At 39.5% G+C, this 23120-nt stretch overlaps 2 protein-coding genes across 4 annotated transcripts; one reads left to right on the top strand and one right to left on the bottom strand.

The window, feature by feature from the left end:
* The first annotated feature begins 68 nt into the window (after positions 1–68).
* On the top strand, positions 69–19542 carry DEPDC4 (DEP domain containing 4). 3 transcript variants are annotated; one of them, XM_017804459.1, is made up of 9 exons: positions 69–202; positions 1182–1608; positions 2141–2289; positions 2804–2990; positions 3334–3560; positions 5438–5580; positions 5801–5926; positions 7198–7276; positions 19294–19542. In XM_017804459.1, the coding sequence occupies exons 1-9, from the start codon at positions 70–72 to the stop codon at positions 19410–19412; spliced, it is 1590 nt and encodes a 529-aa protein (XP_017659948.1). In that variant the 5' UTR covers position 69; the 3' UTR covers positions 19413–19542. The 3 variants fall into 3 exon arrangements, with proteins under 3 accessions (XP_017659948.1, XP_017659947.1, XP_017659946.1); XM_017804458.1 differs by lacking the exon at positions 19294–19542 and adding an exon at positions 9685–10810 and having other exon boundaries at positions 69–197; XM_017804457.1 differs by lacking the exon at positions 19294–19542 and adding an exon at positions 9685–10810.
* On the bottom strand, positions 13308–21703 carry ACTR6 (ARP6 actin-related protein 6 homolog). Its single transcript, XM_017804460.1, has 11 exons — positions 21480–21703; positions 20728–20845; positions 18972–19040; positions 18552–18675; positions 17583–17718; positions 17437–17493; positions 16652–16750; positions 16386–16464; positions 15555–15726; positions 14517–14655; positions 13308–13726 (listed from the first exon to the last, which is right to left on the bottom strand). The coding sequence occupies exons 1-11, from the start codon at positions 21545–21547 to the stop codon at positions 13597–13599; spliced, it is 1191 nt and encodes a 396-aa protein (XP_017659949.1). The 5' UTR covers positions 21548–21703; the 3' UTR covers positions 13308–13596.
* Between the last annotated feature and the right edge of the window lie 1417 nt (positions 21704–23120).

The following is a 23120-nucleotide window of genomic DNA, read 5'->3' as shown; positions in this document are numbered from 1 at the left end:
CGGAGCGCGGCTCACTTCCGACCCGCAGGGGCGGTGCTGGGCGCGGCCGGGGGCGGCGGGCGGGAAGTGATGCGCTCCGCCGGCTTCCGCCAGCGGCCCGGCCGAGGCCATGGCGGGGTATTTGACTCCGCGCTTCAGGAGGATCCGGAGTCGGAGCGAGTTGGAGCCGCGGCGGGGGAGCGGGCGGCGGCGACAAGGTGGGGTAAGAGCGTCGTCCCCGCCTCTCCGCAGCTTTTCTCCCGCAGTGTCTGGGGGGCTGGCGGCGGCTTCGCGCCTCGCCGGGAGCGGAGCGGGCTCCCAGGGCCGGCGTCCGTACGGGCAGCCCCGGCTGCTGGTGCTGCGGGAGGGACCCATGGCCGGTCGGCGGGCGGGACAGGGCTAGCGGGGGGCTGGCAGCTGAGCAGGAAACAGAAGAGCTTCCTCTGGCCTTATGCCCCGGCGCCGGGGTTGCGGCGGCCGCCGCTGGTACGGCTCGGCGTGGAGCTGTGGCCAGATGTTCCGACCGGGAGGCAGTTGGGATTAATGCATTGCAAGCGCTGGTTTGTCATCTGCTGAGCTCGTAGCTATGCGTGAGGTTAAACTGGGGACTGGAGAACACCTCCCCCAGGTGAAGGTGGGAGCGCTGGGACTACTCAGCCCGTAGCTGTCTGTCACCTGCAAGTATCTGAAGGGAGAGTGCAAAGATGATAGAGCCAGACTCTTTTCAGTAGTGCCTAGAGAGGCTGTGATATCTTACGTGGCTCTTTCCGCTTCTGGAAATATTCAAAACTTGTCTGGACATGGTCCTGGGCGACCAGCTCTGGGTGGCCCTGCGTGAGCAGAGAGGTTGGACCAGATGGACCCCAGAGGCCCCTGAAAGTCCTGGCCATTCTGTGATTCTCTGGTGTTTTAATGTATATGTACACAGCCTATTCATATAGTATGTGTGGTCATAACAATGAAAAAAAAGCTTCCTCTCCTGTTTTTAGTGTCATTTTGTTATCTTGGCTCTAATGGGTGTGAGTTAGCTTACAAGATGGACTGATTCATGAAGCAGTCTTTCTCTGTCTTTGTAAAATTCAGCTGATTTTTGAATATTTTTTATAATATATAGATATAACTAAATTCAGAGTGTTAAAATATGGGGGTTTAAATGTTAAAGGTTTATAAATCTGTAAAACTCTCATATAAATGTCTTGCAGATTGCAGTGGTCCTTTTCAAGCAACTCAGCTGTGGAATGGTATTATACGTGCCCTCCACAATCAACTGGAAATCAAAAGACGTAGACAACATCTGAAAACATATAAAAACTGTTTCACTGGCTCAAATGCTGTCGATGTGGTACTGAGCCATCTTATGCAAAGCATGTACCTAAGCTGTAATGATATTTCTCGACTGAAGGGAGTCCGTGTATGTCAAGCATTGATGGATCACAAGGTGTTTGAGCCAGTTGGAGCAAAGCTTTACTTATTCAAGAACGGGAAAGAAACAGAGTTTGAAGACACAGACACTAGTCTCTATAGATTTGTAAATAGCAGTCTTGATCCTCCTCTTCAAGGAATGAATGAGAACAATGAAAGCTTGTCTCCTGAGCAAATCTGCAAACAAAAAACAATAAGATGTTCCAAGTGAGTTACTCCAAACTATTCTAATTTTTCTTTTTCTTTTTTTTTTTAATATGTTAAGGTGGGTTACCTGTAGGTGAAGTTATGTCTGTCTAACTCATGTGTTGGAGACTTTTCAAAGCTATGTGTCAGTTTTGAGAATGTCATGCTTAAATTGGAGAAGCTACCGGGAATTTCTTGGTAATGTTAAAGTGCTTTGATTTGCCTTTTGTTATTTAGAATAGAGTCTGGCACAGTAGTATAAGCCTAGGTATAATTTGGTTTTGCAGTCGATCGTGCTGAAATCTGAGAATTAGCATGAATGAGGTAGGTACTGAACGCTGGTTAAGGAAATGGAACTAATAAACAGTATTTGGAATCAATATCCTTACCCTTTCCACAAAGCAGATGTGGATGACTGGAATTCTAGCAGCATAACAAACCCCAGAAACAATGAAGTCCTAAAGTTCTGATTTAAGAGCAATTTAGGAAGTAACAGACACATGTCCTAATCATATTTGTTTTACAACTAAGTTTTTTTTTCCTCCCTGAGCAGAACCAAGTGTGACACACTTTCAAACCCCTCAGCATTAGAAGCAGCTGATAAAAAGAGGGTAGAGGAGCTTCTCCGATCAATCTATGTTCATGCATCTTTACCTCCAAAGATCATGGTTAATGAACCAATTCATCTGCTTTCAAAAAGAGGTGAGGATTGAAATTTTTCATTTTAAAACTTGATTGTTCTTCACTGCATCTTGGAGTGAGTATCCCATTTCTGTTAAACAATGCCCCTCGGAGTCCTAAATTTAACATGTCACTAATGACAGAATATCTAAATGAATGCTAAATGGGTAAATGCTTGTAGTAAGTAAATTTAAGGAAACACAACAGGAGTATGTTTTTGCAGAATGGTGCTGTTTATGCAAATACTACTTCAGAAGGAAGTAGGTTTAAGACTAAGAACTTTTTTATTATATGATTCCTTTGCTATTCGCTTCTACTAATTAGAATAGATTATTATGAATTCTAATATGATGGGAGAGATATTTTTTTAGCATTCCTATTTTGGTCCCTTCTTCCCCAACAGAGAAACTTCACACTGTGCTGTTGGCGTGTTTGCTTTGAAGACTTAAAACATTCTTGAGTGAGGTAAAAACAAAGGTTAGTGGTTTACATAAGATCTTGTTTCTGAGGATTTTTTGTTTGTTTATGGTTTCAGTAATAGAAGATGTTTGGAAACAGCAAACTCTGTTGCGATTGCTGCAGTTAATTGATATTCCTCTTCTAGAAGATATCTTGGTGTCTTCAGTGAAGACAAAACCAGACTGTTTTGGCAAAGAAGAAGACCTAGTTATCTCAAATACTTTCCTGGACAGAGAGGTTACATGTAGCTTAAACTTGCCTGAGTAAGTTTGTACACATAGTGGGTTGGTGTTTGGTTTTAAATACTAGCTGAATTCCTGGGGTCAGTGACAGTCTAGCATAAATACAGCTTGTTTTGATTTGAGTGTACCTCAGGTGTATTGCCTGTAGCATAGGAAAACAATGCAAGTTGCTTATTTTGAGCAGGTCCTTGAACTGCTGTAGCGAAATAAATTACATCAACTGCGTAAAAACAAGCTTAATGTTGTGATTGAAATACATGACTATACCCTCATGGTTGTTTCTATCTAGTTTTATTTAAAAGAATGAATAAGAGTAGGCGGAGCATTTTAAAGTAAGCACTAAAACTGACTTTTCCTTCTACAGGCTTGACAGATGGCTCTATGCTGCAATTGAATGCTTGGAGTATTTTCCTGACCAATTCATAGTGATGATTAGTCAGCAGTTACCTCAGAGCACTGACGAACCCAGCAATCTGAATACATACAAGAAGATTCTTTTTGACATTATAATGAAGTATTATAGTCAAAAGAAGGAGTCTCTTCTTGCTGCTCAGGATCCCCATATTTATTCAGGAATTATAGAACTTATAGGTAAGAGCAACCTGGAACAAAAAATACGGGTGAAAGCTATGTAGAGGATGTAACTTGCTAAGCGTCAATTGACTGAATCGTGACACCGTTTGCAATGCTATTGCAGATGCACTGTATAGCTTGGAAGGAAATGTTCAAGATCACTATTAAGAACCTCTGCTCAAGACAAGGACAAATTTCAAAGTTAGAACAAGTTTGCTTAGGGCCTGGGCCAGCTGAATTTTGAAAATCTGCAAGGATAGAGGTACACTGACCTCTGTGGGTAGTTTCAATTAGTAACTACTCTCATTGCAAAAATTTCTTACCCCAAGTCAGAATTTCCCTTATAGTTACTTGTAACTAATAACTTTGTGGCAATGATTTTAGTTTTATGTTTTCGTGTTAACTGGAAAAAAGTTTTGTAAATTCTGGATTTAGGGCACTTTTTAGTAATAGAAGTTATTTAAAATTATTAAAGGGACTGTTGAGATTGTGATTCAGGCTGTGATCCCCCCTGCAAAACCCTCCTATCATAGGCTTACAAGTAAACCAGAACAGTTTAAGTTAAATACAAGTTTAAGATAAATCTTACCCTAAATAGGCTTTGTTACTTCTTCAGTTCTATAGAGTTGTTGTGGCTTAACCCCAGCTGCCAACTAAGTTCCACAGAGCCACTCACTGGCTACCTGCCACTACCCCACTCCTGGTGGAGGTAAAAAGTAAAACTTGTGAGTTGAGAAAAGAATGCTTTAATAATTGGAACAAAATGAAATATAATAATACTAATTATAGTAATAGCAGTAATAATAACTGTAATTATTACAATAATAACAAGATAGAGTGGAATAAAACCCAAGAGAAACAAGCGATGCACAATACAATTGTTCACCACCAGTGCCCAGCCCGTTCCTGAGCAGCAGTAAGTGTCTCTTGGCCAATTCCCCCGAGTTTATGTACTGGGCATGATGTTCCATAGTATGGAATATCCCTTTGGCCAGTTTGGATCAGCTGTCCACTCAACCCTAGCTTCCTCAGCTACTCCTCACTTGCTTACGCTTTTGATGTTCTTTTTAAACAAAGGTGGTTTCAAATGGCTGGTGGCACACTCCTGAAAGTCCTGGATTATTCCTTGTAAAATACAAACTCTGTCTTAGAAGTAGGACAGAGGCCAGAAAATCGTGCGTAGGTTGTATTCATGTATCTGCCTTTGTCTTACTTTTGCTTTAAGAAAGTTAAACTTTTTCATAGCTTCTCACTTTCAAAGTGAAGATAACTAGAATTGTCATCTAAAGGGTTTGGAGATTATTTCCACTGTATGATGTTTCTTTGAGACTCTCACAGCCTAATGGCTTAAAGGAGGAGGGGGGAACACAGAGACATGACTCCTCACCAACCAACAGTAACAAAAAAACCCCAAACAAACAAAAAAAGAAAAACCCCAACAACAGCAAAAAGAAACCAAATCAAACGAACAAAACCCCCAACAAAACAAAAGGAAAACAACAAACTAAAAAAGAACTGTCAAAGCAATAAGAGTGTTGAAATTGTTCAGCTCATTAATTACTTAGAGATGAATCCTAGAAATAATATGAAGATGTGTAAACACCAACAGTGCAAACATCACTTCAGTGTTTGCACATTGTAGACAGACTACAGTAATGTCCTGTATACATTGTTCAAGCACAACTGTTCCCTGACTGGCTATGGGACAAAGACTTTAAGCTTTTATTGATTAAATGATGTATAGAGTCTTACAAGGTTTTAGAATTTACTGAGATAACCTGTTTTCCTTGGAAGGAAAGCCCCCCAAAAGTGGGATTATTATTGAGATTAAAATATGTGTTTGTGACTCTGAAAATGAACAATTGCATTGAATACGCTGCTTTACTCCATTGCAGAAAAAGGAAAAACAGATCAAGCTCTAGAGGCATTACAACTTTATTTAAAATTATTAGCACCAAATATCAGAGAAGAACTACACAGGCTCCTGACATTCCTAGCCATTGCATCTGAATCTGAGGGCTACAGATTACAAAAACAAGTAAGTATCTGCTACATTTAATGTAGAAAATAGCACTTTTCTATAGCAAAGCTAATGTTTTAGTCCAAAGGTAGAAGTATTCTATTTACTGCCTTTCAACATGATCTGTTTTAAAACAAATATCAAGATGTTTTCCCACTGATAGCATCCTGTTCTACGTAGTCTTTACTAGCACGTTGCAAGTCAGTCTAATGCCAAATCTGGGTACTTCTTTTTCTAGTTTGAGAACAGATTGGTGATCATCAAGACTTGCACAAAGTTCATCTTGCAAAATAGAACACTGTCAAAACCACAGGCAGAACTGCTGACTCAGTTTCTGATGGACAATCACTCTGAGCTCTTCAAGGTATCATTTTCCTTACATCATTGGCATTTTAAATGTTAAATGCCATGAACTGCGTTTTTTCAAGTAGGACAGGTCTGAGGAGCAGTGTTTAATGTTTTATCTGTTACAGTTTAACAGTACAGCCGAGCAGGGTGAGAAGCTATTCTAGACTATGAAGGACAGATTTTTGAGAGCTTTGCAATCCTTTATAAATTATGTCCTTTCTCTTTATCTGCATCGTGTGTATTCAGAAAATATTTAAAGTATCAATGTTTGTAGAGGCCTTTTGGCACCTTGTTTGTAATGGCTGCCTCCTAAATCTTTAGGTATCTTATTGTCTTTCTCTTTTAGAAGCTCGCTGACATACTCTGAGTTGTATATAAGATGGTGTGCTCTGGTGCCCCAGTGTATGTGTACAGCTCTGATAGCTCTAAAGTTCCTTTGGTATTTTGAAATGTTAACTTGTAAATTAATAAACAGAACCACAAAATGAAATGACCTTTCTATTAAGCTTGATCAGCTATGTAAATATACAGATGTGCTTTATAGTCTCTTTTGTTTATGTTCCATCATATTGTCACAAATGTGAAAAGATGGAACTTTCCCATACTCTATACAAATAAGATTCACAGAAACATTGATTTGGTTTCAGTAAAATATTGGTTTTAATTCTTATGCAACATATGCATTTCCAATTCTGACTTTGGGTCAAGAGACATGGGAGATTTTACTTTTGTTTAAATTAGCTCCAGTTTAGTTTGAAAGTATCGAGTGGTTAGTGAGAGTTTTGTATGTGTTAATACACAGCCAAACCCCATTTTATTTTCTTAAATTTTTTTTTTTCTTTTTCTTGATACTCTTGTATCAAAAGTTCTGATATAAACGTTAGGGCTTTGATTCCCGATTGGAGATGGAGCCAGAACTGCAGAGCAATGACAGCAGAGGAGATGGTGGTTTGCTCTTTCACAGCTGCAGTTGAGAGCCTAAGCTGAAATCAGTTTGTTTTACGCTACAGTTTTTGACGTATCACTGGAAAACAGCATCTAGAGATTTTTGCTTCCTATTTCTTTGGCCAGAAATACCAGAAATAAACATAGGTATCTTAGTAAAACTATGTGTTTTAGTCTAATTGTATGAGAGATTTTGAATGTGTACCTAAATAAATGTAGGCATAGATTCTTCTGCAGTTAACTGTGGGTTTTTTTTTTTAATTGGTCATCTGAAAGCTTTAGATTATCAAAACAAAGAAGTATTGCTTTTGTAATTTTTCCCTTATTGGGTTCTATTTTCAGACTCCTTTAACTCTTTTGGAACTAACAAGTAGGAGACTTGAGAGTTTGCTAGAAGGACAAGATCCAGATATCAATTCAGGTAGATGACGTGATACACATTTTTATAGAAACTATTCTATACAAACTGGTTCATCATTAGTTGACTATAATTCTGCATAGACTGTGTTCCTTTGTTGGAAGTGAAGGGTTAGTGATTAGCAGCTAATGCAATAAATAATTGAATTATAGGCTATCAGCAAACCTCTTGTCTGAATATTAGAGAACAAGGGTTCTAGTAATTACCTCGTTTGAATACATTACAATTTTTTTTTATTATTTCTGGAGATAACAGTGCAAAATGTGCTTCCTGAAGTGACTTGCTTATTATTTGGTTTGTGAATGTGATGTGATTTTGTATTTAGGAACAGTATTCTTTTATTTCTTCCACAAGACACCTACAAATTCTCGTAGAGCTCAGTAGTTACAGGTTCTGATAGATGTCTTGAGCACAGACTTTGATTGTTCAGTGTTTTGAAGAACTCTCTTCTTCTTTTGGGTAAGCACAAAGTTTATTAAGAGCTTAGAATTTACACACCAAGTGTCAAATGCCTTTTTTTAAGCTACACTACCTTTGTGAATGTGGGATTAGTGTTTTTCAGCTTATTTCTTTTATGAGCTAAGATTCCATCTGTCTTTGCTGCCAGAAATGTCTTGCAGCACTGATTAAAAGGGTTGGCTTAAATAATTGAATTTCTCTCTGACTACGTTTTTTTTTTTTTGACTTCTGTATTGCTAGTGTTTATGTGCTTAAACATTGAAGAAAAATTGAGTTGGGTACTGATAACACTAAGTTATTTTGCTGTGTAATACTACATTTAATACAGCATCTGCCTGAGAAGTAGTTTAGTACTTCTTTGGTAAGAATCTCTTACCATCTGTGGTGAGTTCTGGAATGTATCCAAATTCCCTCCCATTCAGTGTTCTGAGAATCACATTGTGTAGCCAAAAAATTCAGAGATGAGCAATAGAGGAAAGAGCTGCTTGTCTGCAGTATTCTTGGAGCCTGTGTCGTCTCCATCAGCACATTGAACAGACAACTGGAAATACAAGCCCCATACCATATTCTTCCTACTAAGCTTTAGAGTTTCAATCTGCAAATGCATATAGGTTCCATCTACTTGCTGAAATACCTAGTTTGATCTGATTGTAAGCTCTCTGGCATGGCATATTCCTGTTTTCCTGTGTGCCTCATATTCTGGTGTCATTTTCCCTTTTCTCATACAGGAGACATCAGGAAAATCTTTCTTGGGAGCTATTGAGCGTGCTTAGCTGGGGAATTTCTCAGGTGTGGGTGGGAGCAGGAGGGAAGGCTGGGGGACCCTGATAAGGAGTCTGTCTATTGCAGGAGGGTAAACCTTAGGTCTGCTGGAAATACAGAACACTAAAACCACTGAGAAAATCCTGGGGTTGGTTTTAATCTAGTGAGCCACTTATACCACCAGACTAAAGGATACATGCTGAAGGTTTAAGAGTTAATAACTTTGCCAGAAGCTTTCCCTTTTGAAGAACTATCTTTTTCTTCATTTGACCCTGTGACACCATAAAAGGTACTGGTGTTTGACAGACTCGTTGTAAAAGGTGGGAAGGACACGTCCGTGTGAAAACTCTGACAGCTCAGGTTAATAACTGCTCTCTATGTGAAGTCTTAAGATGATGGTGTTTGTACAGAAGGATTACTAAGAATTTTTTCCCCTTTAGGCAACTGACAGTTGTTCAACCAAATCACTTTCTAACATGTATAGGAGGAAAAAGTGTCTGTGGAGTAGCTGAATGCCAGTCTTTCCTCAAGCCAGAACTCACCTGCCCAGTGATGGGGCTTGAATTCTTGCAGGGCAGTGTTGCATAGATTCCCAATCTTTTTATGGCTAAGTCGTGCTTGAGTTTCATATTTCTTGGGGTTGTTCCTGGCTCTGCCCTCACTCTGAATCACTGCCTCTTGCATCACCTCTGCTTCTGGTGCCCAAACTATGCTTAGCTGTCTACTCGTTTAGAAACTCTTAAATTCTATTCCTGATTTCTGAAGTATGGTTCAGAGGCAACTGTTTCTCCACAGTATTTATTCACTTGTATTAAGTACTGGACCTTGGTACAGATCTGATTCATTCACAGAGAATCATTGGATCATGACAATGTAAAGTGCCATTCTTGTTGTGTGATGTTCTTCATTATGGTTTCTGTTTGTGAGAACTGTATTTGCTCTTTGTCTTGCATGCCTGTTTGCAGTATAGAATCATCTGTGATACTGCATTTGCAACACTGTTTTTCAATTTTATTTTTGCAATTAAGTTTAGATGTCCCTCTGTGCTCAGTGGAGGGCTTTCACATTGTTTGGAGATGGAATCACATCTGAAGTGGAATATCTGTATATCTATGTTTCTGATCATATTTTTTAACAAAGCTTTTACACGATATGTGAAACTTACTCTGAACCTCTCATTTCTTACAAAGGCTTCACCTTCTGTCAGCGCATTACAACTCAAGAGTATGAAGATCAAAAACAACAAACCAATCAGCATCTTCTAGCATTGATTCAAGAGATGGACAATGACCCTACTGTTCCTTTGAAGCAAAAGAAGAAATTAATCAAAGAATTCAAAAAATATCATTGTCTATTGTAGTGGTTGTAAAACTGCATGTGAATTCTGTATTCCAAATGGTTTGACACCAATACAGCCTTTTTTTATCTCTTTTAAAAAAAGTGGAGGATGCACGTGAAAATTGTTCATCATAAAAAAATGTTTTCTTCTTATGTCTTTACATCTTCAGTTTCAGGAAATACAACTATCAAAATTACTATGGTGCTAAAAAGCATTAAATCTAATTATTCTTTTAAGCAAAATGTACTTAATTACTCATAAGTTAATACAACACTGCTTGTGCTGCTTTGAGTTCAGGGTTTGGCACTTTTTTCCTTCTGTTCCACAACCCCATGGCACTCTATCTGAGCCAAGTCTACATTCAGAGCCATGTTTGGGTTGATAATCAGTAGGGGATTTTAATCTTTTCTATCTGTAATTAATAATAATTGAAACTGTAGATTATGACTCCTGCGGGTGTTGTAAAAGAGTACAAAGTGTGTCAAAAACGTTAGAAGCAGGTAACTGGGTTTTGAATCTAGCAGGCAAAATTTATTAGGCAGGGAAACTGTGTGTGCTTGCAGGCATTAATTAAATCCTGTTGTTACTCCCTCTCCACTATGGCAGTCTGAGCTGCTGCTAATTCAGCAATTATGCAAAAGCAAGTAAAAAATTACATTTTGAAGAAACCTTAGAAATAATAATCTGGGTTTAGATCTCTTGGTATACTTAAGTAATTTATTTTAACATGAGGACATTTTGAGAGTGTCTAGTTATTTATCATAAATACTTTTGATAATGTTTATGAATTTCTACAGCAAAGCTAGAAAGCATGTTGGCCCGTCTTGACACATTGATGGTTAACTGTACATTAACAAGAAAATGTTGATACAAGTCATACAATCATAGAATGGTTTGGATTGGAAGGAACCTTAAAGATCATCTTATTCCAACCCCCCTGCCATGGACAAGGACACCTTTCACTAGACCAGGTTCCTCAGAGCTCCATCCAACCTGGCCTTAAACACTTTCAGGGATAGGGCATCCACAACTTCTCTGGGCAACATGTTCCAGTGCCTCACTACCCTCACAGTGTGAAATAAATAATTTCCAGAGGAAAAAAGACCACATTTCACCTTCCAGAGGTGAATGCCCTAAATCCTAGACTACAGGCCCATGTGTTGTTTTCCTAGCCTTCTGTGGGATTTCTAGCCCTATGTCATTCTCCCAGAAGAGGGAGCATGTACAAAGCAGGTTATTGAGAATTTTAAAAAGGAAAGTATTTCCCAGTTAAGTGCTTTTGGTGTTGAGTAGTGGGAGAAAGGGATTTTAGTTGCTTTTTTTTTTCCTCTCTTCTCTCTCTCTGTCTTCAGTCCTTTTACTGGGTCTTACTCAAAATACTAAACCTGGTAACAGGGAGGGGTGATAACATGGTGATTTGTGGGCTAGATGAGTGGTGAACTGCTTCAAGGAAAACTGTATTTTTAAAAAACAAACTCTTGCACTTTGTGACTTGAATTTTTTTGTGCTAATCTAAAGAAGATAATAAAGAACTGTATAAAAAGTGACAAATCTATCATTTCATAGTCCATTTGTACAGAAGAGGCAGCTAAGGGGGTGTAGATCCAGGTATCAAGTAGTAAGGAGATGTTCCAAACAGGCATTTATAGCTGCCACGTGGTTCCCATCAGTTCATGGGACAAGAAGTCGAGATTGATCTAGTTCTGGGAAGAGAAGGAAGAGCTTTTGAAAGCCCTGTTTTATTCATATATCCTGACAGGAGAATTTACTTACCATTAATCTTGCGTTGAAAGAAATGTGATATTTTACATTTAATTGTGAGGGCCTGCTGAACAGAACAAGTTTGGTGAACTATAGACTATTGGTTTTCGTTGTAACGCTTTCAGTTAAATTCCAAAATTAGAAAAATGTTATTGGACTTCAGAAAGTTTTGTGACATATTTTTAACAATATTTGACACAGAGTCACCTGGTAGAGAAACTTGGGACATCTCATTCATTTCTGTTTATGATTTCTAGCATAGAGCTATCAAATTAATTGCCAGTATAAGTTTGTTTGAAGTAGAAAATTTCCAGAGCAGAAAGTTTAGTCTATAGGTACTTCTCAGTACAGTCTTACCAAAGCGCAAGTGATGCCACCTTCAAAGTGAGAAGACTTCTATTTATAGAGCATTCATGTTTGCTCCTACCAAGGAAAAGGTTCATTAGTACTTTCATGGGAACAATGTGTACATTTCCTTAAAGTCCTAGCTAAAGTATGCTCACAACTGCGTGGAGCAGTTAGTTAAAAAAATAGAGCTTGGGCCTCTACATACAGCTATCAAAATAATAGTGGACTAGACTTATTCACATCCTACACAATGTAATACAAGCTGTGTCCAACAGTTTGTAGGTGTTGGTCTCACACCTTCATACCCCAGCTGCCTCCTCTGTGGCTCATATACCTGTTAGCAGCAGGAGGAGGGTACCTCTTTCATTCCTTTCAGTAGGTGAGACTAGAGGAAAGCCAACACGAGCTGGCAGTCCAAAGTAATAAAGATCATATTCAAGAAGAATGATCATCTCTCATTCTCTGAAGCATTGGCTTCTCTTCTGTGTTGCCCTTATGCAAGGCAGCCAGGTAAGTGTACTGTGTGAGTATACCTACTGGTATTATGTCAGGGCAGAGAGCAGAGGGAATGAGACAGAGCAGGGTACTCCTCTGCAAATCTGAGAGCACTGAGTACCACCAGACCTAATAAAGAGGCCATTTCCCTGCTGCAGTGAGCTGTATCAGCTCAAGGTCAGTGTCAGCACCATGTATCTATTATCCACCCTGTCCAAGTGACCATCTCAGTCTTGGCAAGCAAGCAAGCCAGGTGGGACACCCCCAACTAGCGTGGCCCTCCCAGGTTTCTATCTGGCTATTAGCCCATGCTGTGCTCTTTCTCCTCCTGCAAGCCACGCTGCACAGACTGATGGCACAGTGACGGAGCTTCTGATGCCAGAAATAAAAAGTAGGGGGTGTTTGTGTTTATCTAGAATGCATGGAGAGGACACAGATGGGTTATCAGCTAGGACACAGCTGCAAGCTTTTCTCACCTTTGTGGCTGCTTCTGATGTCACCTTTTCAAAAAGGTGAGAGGAGTGACACAAAGCTTATTTGCCGAGCCATTGTTCAAAACAAAAACCAAACAAAAAAACCCCACAACCTAAAATCCCTTTAAAAAAAGGAATTGTTCAAATCACTCTTTTCTCAAAGCCTAAGCATAGTTTCAATAGGAGTGGTCACACTAGAAGTATATTCCTCTCATAACTATTCATTAAAATAACGAAAAATAAAGCTCATGTATTTCTTTTCAAGATAGGCAATCTCAAAGACTCTTTTTGAGATGTGTTTAACATCTATTTAATTGCATGCATGATTTAGAATGATATTCAGTTTAAAAAAAAAAACCAAACCATTTCTTCTCACTATGTATTAGTGTCACACTGGTACAAGCAATTGGTATTTTTATTATCTCAGGGATTGAGGTTTTCTGCAATAAAGAATACAATGAAGCTCATCAGTAAAAGATGAGAACATTATGAAATGACAAGTAACATATTATTTCATAGTATTAGGCTTGTAAAACTTTATTTTTAAACTCTGAAATGATTTTTTCCCAACCCAATTAAATACAGGAAAGCTAAAACACAATCCTAGCTGATGGAAAACAGGTTGTAGTTCAAAGAATTCCATTCTGAGTAAAACAATGGAATAACAACATATCCAACTATGCTACCTATATATCAAATTTCTCTTCACAGATGTTGTGTCCATGTTCTTCATAATCTTCTCTAGTTACTATCATGTCTTCAAAATCGTCATTTTCAGAAATGAGCTTCCCACCTTCCCAAGAATAAGTAATAGGGCTGAAAAATGAACAAAGTTATTGTTACTCATCATCTGTAAGTTCATTTAGAATAGAAGTATGCAGTGATGATTTCCAAGACTTTCATTTAATCATATCTATTTAGAAATACATTTTTGATTGCTAAATCAAACCATCCAGCTTCTGAGAAGTTATGAGACAAAGTCTGAAATTTTAGCAGGGCTAGCTGACTTTCCTTTTTAAAAAAGTGCCTCTTTGGAAGCATGTGTGAAGAGGGAATGGCACGGACGTGTCTTTGTATTTACTATGCACAGATAATGATGCTTTAATAATATTTAAAAATACTCTTTCATAATACTTTTTAAAAAGTAGAGATTTTTTTGTACTTTCAAGGTATATTTGTTTTGTCTCAGCTCTCTCTGCAAAGATGTTACCCCTTCCAAATCCCTGAAGTAGCTACATTAATAATGACATGACAGCATTCAGATGCTGAAAATTCTTCTAAGTGAAAGTCTAAATTCATTAATCTTGCATACTTGCATATCCATTTAATGAAAATAGTCTTATTTATCTGTTTACAATAAAAAGGCTGATCCTAAAAACACTTAACTTTATTAGCCAAAGTACAGAGCAAGCAGGTGGTATCTAATTTATTTGGTTTGTCTGAAAATACACTGATTTAAAATATTCTTTTTGTACAATTTTTGTTCACTTAATATTTAAATTAACACCTTTACTCAGTCTATCTTTTTAATCAGCAAAAGAAATCCTACTTTATAGTTTGTTCTACTAGAAAGATAAAGCCTTCTGTTTAGAAGTTTAGAACTTACTTTTCAGGAAGAACAACAGAAACATCGTAATCAGTTGGAGTAAGACATCGAACTTCCGAATAAACTCTATCTCTAAAGCCTGGAAAAAGGGTGTTTCCTCCAGTCAGAACTATGTTCTTGAAGAAATGAGGCTGCATTTCTGTAAAATAAATAAGTAAATCTGTAGTCAGAGACTGTGTAGTTAAAGATTAAAGGGGTTTTTTTTCCAATTTTGTTATGAATTGGAACAGAAGTAGGAAATATGCATAGAAGAATTTTATGATCATCTAACCAGTTAAATACAAGAAAGTGATCCATCACCCTATGTTCTTCCTGATTGTAGAATTTGGCTTTGATAACTACTGTTTTCTTACACTGTCTGTTAAATTTCATGTTTGCCAACACAATTCCCCATTCAAAAGGGGTTTTAAATAACACAATTTTTAAAGAGTATACATTAATAGCCTAAATGCTGCCATACTTATGTGGTATGATAACAGTAATCAGCTGTACATCATGTATAAAATGAAAGCTTTAGTATTACTTCTGACAAACAGCAGTCAGGAAGGTTCTATACTTTGATGCTTAAATTACTAAATTTGGCCACTTTCATTTTTCTCATCGGTTTGATTTTTCTCTTCCTCCAGTAAAGAAAGATATTTTAAAAGATAAGTAAAACTAATTTCAAGTTTATTCCACCATTAGTGTCAAAGACAGACAGGTTATGTTAGAAAAGGATGTTAAGAAGAATTAAGTCTACAGAGATTAGCTGATTCAAGAGTAGAAACCTATCAATAAATCACCAAAAATCAGGGCTAGCCTAACACAGACTTTTGCAGACAATCAGTTCTAGAGTATACAAAATGCATCAAAAGACAGAACAGTTCACCAAACTGTTTAACTGGCATATTGAGAGTTTCAGCTTCTCTAAGACTATTTGGATCCTTAAAAACAAAACAAAACAACAAAGAAATACAAAACCAAACCAACAACAAAACCCAACACAACATCCCTCCTTCCCCCACCTCCCATCCTTTTCATAATATTTTTAGGTTATACCTTCAGGTAAATTCTGAATAGAATAAACAATGGCTTCAGGAATTCCCATCTCTTGAATACCAATATCCGAAGGATGGAAGAGTATTTCTGGAACTGCAAATCTTTCATTCGTTAGACGAAGTATTTGTTCCCCAGTCTTGTATTTTCCACTTAACACCATCTCTTCCCTCGGCTACATTAAAGACATGAATAGTACCCACTGCTTAAGAAAAGCAATCACATTCTAGAGTATTCAGCTAATCTATTTCATGTACTGCAGAGGTAGGCAGTCATATTATCAACAAATCTTTTAAGAATAATACATACTCTGGTATTAAATCTGAAGTGACTTTGCTCTTATTAACCGCAGTTTTGTCGGAAGGAAAACAGAACGGGTATGCATGAGAATGGCCTTAAAATATTGGGACTACTTTCAAAATTATGTCCAACACAGTAAATGAGATAAAACTGTTAAATTGTCTTCAGGCTCTTCTATAAAATGACTTTGAACTTTCTACCTATTAGGGTATTTAAATGAAATTCAGAGAGACTGACAAAAAAGCGTAAGAGCGTTTTTAACTTAATGTTAAAAACCCCCAACAATAATCATATGGATAGGCTGTATGACAGAGCACAAGCATAGAAAGCTACAACTGTTAAATAATAGAACATAAAATGCTATGCTGAAAAAACAATATTTCATTTTCATCTCAACTTACTACAGAAAAGCTTTACCAATTAATGCATAGCAATGAAAGATGTTACAGCATTAGAAAAAATAGAGTATTTTTAACCTCCCTACTAGACTTGTGCAGGGGAACAGTCCCAAAAAAATTTCAAAACTATTATTACCTTACAAAATCCTTTTTTGATTGTGCTGAAGTCTGGCAAAACATAATCTACCATTACAGTGTTTTCCTCTCCTTTCAATCTGAAAGAGAAGAATGAAAAATTCAACAGAATAAAGAACAAGTTCTAAATTCCAACTATTTTATACTAACAAGACTTTTTTTCATTTAACTGGAAAATTTTCTGATTAAGAGTATATTTTAATTTGTTTGTACAAATAGATTATTCAGAAGTACCAACATTTACATTTAGTACTGCTGCATACATACTTGGCAATGTCCATGTCCTTGTAAAAGTCTTGAGAAACATAGCACACATCTTCTTTCACTTGATTAATTACATGCGTTTCATCCATAACATGTAGCTGTCTGACAAAACCAAAAACCAAAAACACTGAAGTTTGAGAATAATCAAGTCTTCCATTTCCTGTCCAGTTTTCCACTGGAGATGAGTAACCATCATTTTCATGTCACAGAAAACTAGTGCCTCAGTACCTAAAACTCGTATTCAATTTACAAATGCATTCCTGGCCTACTGGAGTTTAGTATTTTCCTATTTCACAGTTCAGTAAATACAAATATTAATCTGCATTTGCCCATTGTCTTCCTAACAAGCATAGCCATAATACTGCAATTAGCTCTCTTAGCAAAGACCTTGACCTAGATAAAGTTCTAAGCTAAAGCATCCCAGTGAAAAGTTGACCCTATTGAATTTTATTTGTGTTATTGATAATTGGCAAACTGACTGATGATCTACTGAGACACCTCAGAAAATATGTAAAGACCTGTATAATTGTGAACACACAGCTAACCTCATCAACTTCAAAAGCGAGGGCACTTTGAAAAATAACAGCCTAATTCTTCAAAGAGTTTAAGCTCATCTTAATTCATCCTGAGCTGAAGGTCAAGATGGCAGCTAGCAGATTATAACAGACAAAAATTCCCTTCTCCTTTAAACAGCATTTAATCTAAAATTCATAGAACCAGGAAGACTACCCCATGAACTTTTAGCTCATTTCATACCAAGTTTCATAGTGAAGATCAGCATGCTTTACCTGTAAGAGATGATCTCCTTTAAATGGTTGGTTAAGAGTTTCCCTCCAACATTAATCCTACAGAAAAGGAGTAACACAAGGCATTCTGTCATTATTAACTTCAGGCATGAAAACGATTCTTCTAGAAAATACATACTGCAGTTTACCTTATGATTGCCTCTTTCTTCTTTTTACTTCTACAATAAGGTACAATGTGTGTAAAAGAGTATCCACTATCCACAATGATACAACACAGCTCAGATGGATTATCTCGGAAATACCTGTGTGCACTAAGAGCTCCAGCTGAAATACAGAAAATTTAATTCAATTTTTATGTGAATATACACTTTCAGAATTTACAGTGATATGAAAGTGTACTTGCTTCATATTTTAAATGCCTTTGACAGACTTCTAAGACCTCAATACATAATACTACAGTCAACACATGAATTCATTTTGACAGTGGATAAAATTAAGTTTTGTATATGGCCCCATTTAATCTTTTTCAGGAATTCTGGTCCACATTCGGTTTCCCCTCCTAAAGTCCAAGCACACTGCTCACGTCACAACTTATCAAATATATATAAAGGAGTATCTCATGTCCTGATACCTTTCAGAAGGGTGGCGATGTTATTTACATATTCCCTGTGAGATACAATATATTTCATGATTGTAATGCTGCATTTGATTTGCTAATACAAAACAAAACCAAACAAAAAACCAACCTCAGGCCCCCAAAAATAGAAAGCTACCAAAGACTTCATGCAAATTTTTGGTAGACTTTTTCAAATGTTATCCTGTTTTAAAATCCATCTGATATTTCTGTCATCCTTACTCTCCTCAAATTTCTTGTAATTCCATACCATGACACTCTCTTCAGAAAATAGTACAATAGTACAGCTGGAATTTATAAAATAAATAACTATAAAAATTTTAATACAGTTAAGAGTACATGTACAAGTATATTACTCAAGAGCCAGGAAGGAAATTAAGGAATTTTTATGCTATCTTTATGTAAATATATATATATGTATTTGCGTACGCATGCATGCTTTTTATGTATGTATTTATTTATTTATTTTAAAAGGGTTAAGCTTCAAGATATATAAATGCAAACTAGAAGGAGACAGACTCACCATTTACTCTAAGAACTGCTTGAAATTGATATTCTTCAAATAGAATTTCATTCATAGATTCTTGTATTGAACTGAAGTTAAAATAAGGTTCGGTAATAATAATATTGGTATCTACAAAATCCACCTATGAAAAATATATTAAGATTGTCATTACATAAAACCAATATATTTTGGCCTACTGACCTAGTTCATCTCTTGTATATTAAATATTTCTTGATCTCTAAACCACACTGTATCTGTCTGTGATTATTGTTTTTCTTCAGTTTGCAAAAACATAAATCCCTGTGATTTCTAATTGAAGACACTTTCAAAGAGAACAGTAAGCTCTCCAGTTCTATTTTAATATTTGAGGTACTTATGTTAATTTCATTAGTCAGTATTTAATCTACACAAAATAAGTAATCAAGAAAAGGCTCTTACTTGATACATTTCTTTTCCAAAAAGATAATCCCAAACCTGTCTCTGGACATCCCAGTTCACCAAGTAACCCTGTAGGAATTTAGAAAAAAACTTTCACTATTTAGAAAAAATAAAATCATACTTAAAAAAAGGTCAAATGGTTGATAGACTGGTAATATAAAAGGTTTGGAGAGTTAAAATGTTTAAATTTGCATTTCTAGGCTAAGGAGTAAATGTTATATAGCATAAAGTATGTTATAAATATTCCTCATTGATATGTTAATTATTACACTACAAAACCAATGTAAACTGTGTTTTCTGTATGCATTATTCTCTTTGGCAGAAGCCTGTCAGTCTGCCCACGGTGCCAGAAGTGGTTATGGAGCAGATTATCTGGAGTGCCATCACACAGCATGTACAGAACAAACAAGCAACCAGGTCCAGTCAGCACGGGTTTATTAAAGCTTGACTAACCTGACCTCTTTCTTTGACAAGGTGACCTGTTGAGTGGAGGAAGGAATGGATGTGGATGTTGTCTACCTGGACTTTAGTAAAGTCAGTCAAGTCTGAGCTGGCTGCTCATGGGTTGGATGGGTGTGCTCTTTGCTGGGTAAAAAACTGGCTGGAAGGCTGGGCCCAGACTGGTGGTGAATGGTGCCACATCCAGTTGGCATCCAGTCACCAGTGGTGTTCCCCAGGGCTCAGTATTGGGGCCAGTCCTGTTTATTATCTCTATTGTCAACCTGGACAAGAGGGTTGGGTGTACCCTCAGTAAGTTCACAGAAAGCACAAAGTTGGATGGAAGTGTTGATTTGTTGGAGGGCAGGAAGTCTATGCAGAGGGATCTGGACAGGCTGGATTGATGGGCCGAGGCCGGTTGTGTGAGGTTCAATGAGGCCAAGTATTGGGTCCTGCACTTGGGTCACAACAACCCCATGCAGGGCTTCAGGCTGGGGGCAGCGTGGCTGAAAAGCTGCCCAGTGGAAAAGGACCTGGGGGTGCTGGTTGACAGCAGCTGAACATGAGCCAGCATTGTGACGAGGTGGTCAAGAAGGCCAATGGCATCCTGGCTTTTATCAGAAATAGTGTGGCCAGCAGGACCAGGGAAGTGATTGTCCTCCTGTGCTCTGCACTGGTGAGGCTGCACCTCAAATCCTGTGTTCAGCTTTGGGCCCCTCACTACAAGACATTGAGGGGCTGACATGAGTCCAGAGAAGGACAACAGAGCTGGTGAAAGGTTCAGAGAACAAATCTTATGAGGAACAGCTGAAGGAGGCTGTTTAACCTGGAGAAAAGGAGGTTCAGGGGGGACTTATTGCTCTCTACCACTACCTGAAAGGAGGCTGTAGTGAGGTGGGGGCTGGCCTCTTCTCCCAAGTAACAAGCAACAGTACAAGAAGACATGGCCTCAAGTTGCCCCTGGGAGGTTTAGATTGGCTATTAGGAAACATTTTCTCACCAACAAGGCTGTCAAGCACTGGAACAGGCTGCCTAGGGAATTGTTTGAGTCACCATCCCTGGAGGTATTCAGAAGATGTGGCACTTAGGGACATGGCTTAATGATGGACTGGACAGTGCAGGTTTAACAGTTGGATTTGATGATCTTAAAGGTCTTTTTCAACCTAAACAATTCCATGACTCTTAAACTTCACACTATTGACTTGGATTCTTGGATAATACCACTCACAACCCTGCAGCTGTGGTATATTGTATGAAAACTATTCCTTACAAAAATTTACGTTTAGCTTTCATGTTAAACTGAGGATTACTTACTTACTTTCTGAAAGGGAAGAATATAAAAAAGACCAGAAGGATCCTTAATTTCATCCAGTTGATTTGCTGTAAAGGTTTTCAAACGTGCAGTCTTTGATCTGAACTGACAGTTGGGAATAACACTGGAAAAGATTGGGAAGTTTCCTATTCAACATGGTATGAGACACATTCATTGTCTTTATGCCACTTGCATAAATAGTATACGTTCAATAATGTTTTTGCTGCTGTATTTTGGGTTTAGTCCATTTACTGGAGCTAGTTACGAGGGAAATCTCCAATTTCTGACACCTCCAGTGCAGACAAGACACCTTTTCGAAAAACAAACCCCCCCAGCCACTGCGCTGAGCTGCAACCACCATCCCCCGGCCATCAGTACAATCAGAAAAGTGCCAGGGGCTCTTCTCCCACCCTGGCCGGTGGGGCATGGTGTGACACGAAGGAACATGGTGTGACACGGCGGGGCACGCCAGGACATGGTGTGACACAGTGCAGCACACCGTGGTACAGTGTGACACGCTGGGGTACAACATGACACGGCGGGACACACCAGGACAGCCCCGCTAACAGACCCTCGCGCGCCGCAGGGGCGGGGCCCGCAGCCGCCGCAGGGGGGAGGCGGGGCCAGGCCGCGCCTCTCGGCGGCGGGCGCAGGCGCGGGCCGCTGAGGGGCCGAGAGGCGGGTCGGATCCGCGCTGGGGCCGGCGGGAGCCATGAGGGGACGCGCAACGCCCCCCCGGTCCCGCCCCGGGCCCTCACCTGACGTTCGCGTGGCTGTAGCCGATCTTGGCGTTGTAGGCGCCGTTATCCAGCACCAGCGTCGCCATGTTCCCCACGGCGCCACGGCCGCCGCCGTCCCAGTATTGATCCGCCACCGCCGTGGATCTCTATGGTGACCATAGAGCGGAAGAGCAGCGCGCGTGGCCCGTCGGGACGCGGAGGTGGCGGCAGCGCTCCGCCTCCGCCTGGGGCCGCCCGCCGTGCCGGTGACGCTCGCGGGGCTGCGGCGCCATTGGCCGGGCGTGACCCGGCAGCGCTCGGCAAAGGGGCGGGCGGGGCGGTGACACGGCGTCACCGCGGACAGCGCCCGTCACTGCCGCCCACCGCGCCTGCCTGCGCGCACAGACCCTGCCCCGGCCGCCGTCAGCCCCGCGGGGGCGGCAGCGACCGCTGGGGACCGGGCGGGGCCGTCACGGCGAGAGCTGAGGTCGGGGGTGTGTTACAGTTACCGCGCGGTCGAGGGAATGCTGTGCCCTCGGGTGTTCCTGGCAGTTCGGGGTGCTGCCGTACGGGAAACTCGCGCCTCGGGGAGAAGGGTTCGATAATCACGTTATGTGGGAAGTGAGCAGCAACACGGGGTTGCGCTCTGTAAAAGTGTGACAAAATGAAAAGAGAGACGACTCTTTAAATCCCACCGTCATTATTTTAATGTTACAGAATCACAGAATCAGTTATCTTGAAAAAGACCTGAGATCATCAGGTCCAACCTGTGAAAGAACACCACCATATAATGTAGACCACGGCACCAAGTGCCATATCCAGTCCTTAAACACCTCTAGGGACAGTGACTCCACCACCTCCCTGGACAGTCATTTCCAATGCCTAATCACCTGTCCTGTGAAGAAACTCTTCTTACTGCTCAACCTAAACCTCCTCGGGCACAGCTTAAGACTATGTGCTCTTGCCCTGTAGCTGGTTGTCTGGGAGAAGGGGCCAACCCCCACCTGGCTACAACTGCCTTTCAGTAGAAAGGAGGTGTTCTAAGCATGCTGTGATTAACACTATTTTATTATAAATAATATTAAAAGCAGTGTTGGAGTTCTCTGTGGATGCAGCCCAGGATCTGTTTTGCCTTTGCTGCTGCAGCAGTGTACTATTGACTCCTGTTCAGCCTACTGTCCACCTGGACCCCCAGATCCTTTTCCACAAGGCTGTTCCTCCTGCTACACAGGTCTGAGCCTGCACTGGGCTCTGTGTGTATGTTGTCTCAAGTGCAGTACCTTGCACTTCTCTTGATGAATTTTCCTGTCTTTATATGTTTTACTTACCATCACTACTATCTTTTTTCTTATCCAGTTAAAAAAGCGCACTACTGCTTTGTATCTGTGTATAATTGACTCTCCTGTAAATATGAGAACTTAAAAATAACTGCTGCTCTCTGTGATGACTCTTTACCCTAACAAATATCAAATGTCTTTCTGTGAGCCAGGATGCTTATTGGAACGCACAGCAATCTGATTTTAGACAAATCCTCTTTATGTGCTTGTAAAGGAAGTGTATCTTAAGGACAGCATCCTTAATCCTCACTCTAGCAGACACATTATTTGGTTCTTGAGGAGAGGTCAGAGGAATTATCAAAAGCCTGTTTTTCCAGTTCTGGAGTTTCTGGGTGCATTTAAA

This window comes from Lepidothrix coronata, unplaced genomic scaffold, assembly GCF_001604755.1.
Source record: "Lepidothrix coronata isolate B3197 unplaced genomic scaffold, Lepidothrix_coronata-1.0 Scaffold9, whole genome shotgun sequence".
Lineage (NCBI taxonomy): Eukaryota > Metazoa > Chordata > Aves > Passeriformes > Pipridae > Lepidothrix > Lepidothrix coronata.
Note: the sequence above shows the minus strand (reverse complement) of the source record. Positions and strands in the feature narration are given on the sequence as shown.

Coding starts and splice junctions, on each gene's coding strand:
- DEPDC4 (XM_017804457.1), top strand. CDS start 70: ATGCGCTCCGCCGGCTTCCGCCAGCGGCCCGGCCGAGGCCATGGCGGG. Junction 2,290..2,803: donor TCATCTGCTTTCAAAAAGAG/GTGAGGATTGAA, acceptor TTATGGTTTCAG/TAATAGAAGATGTTTGGAAA. Junction 5,581..5,800: donor GCTACAGATTACAAAAACAA/GTAAGTATCTGC, acceptor TTCTTTTTCTAG/TTTGAGAACAGATTGGTGAT.
- ACTR6 (XM_017804460.1), bottom strand. CDS start 21,547: ATGGCGACGCTGGTGCTGGATAACGGCGCCTACAACGCCAAGATCGGC. Junction 20,846..21,479: donor TACAGCCACGCGAACGTCAG/GTGAGGGCCCGG, acceptor AATCTTTTCCAG/TGTTATTCCCAACTGTCAGT. Junction 16,751..17,436: donor AAGGAGATCATCTCTTACAG/GTAAAGCATGCT, acceptor TGGTTTTGTCAG/ACAGCTACATGTTATGGATG.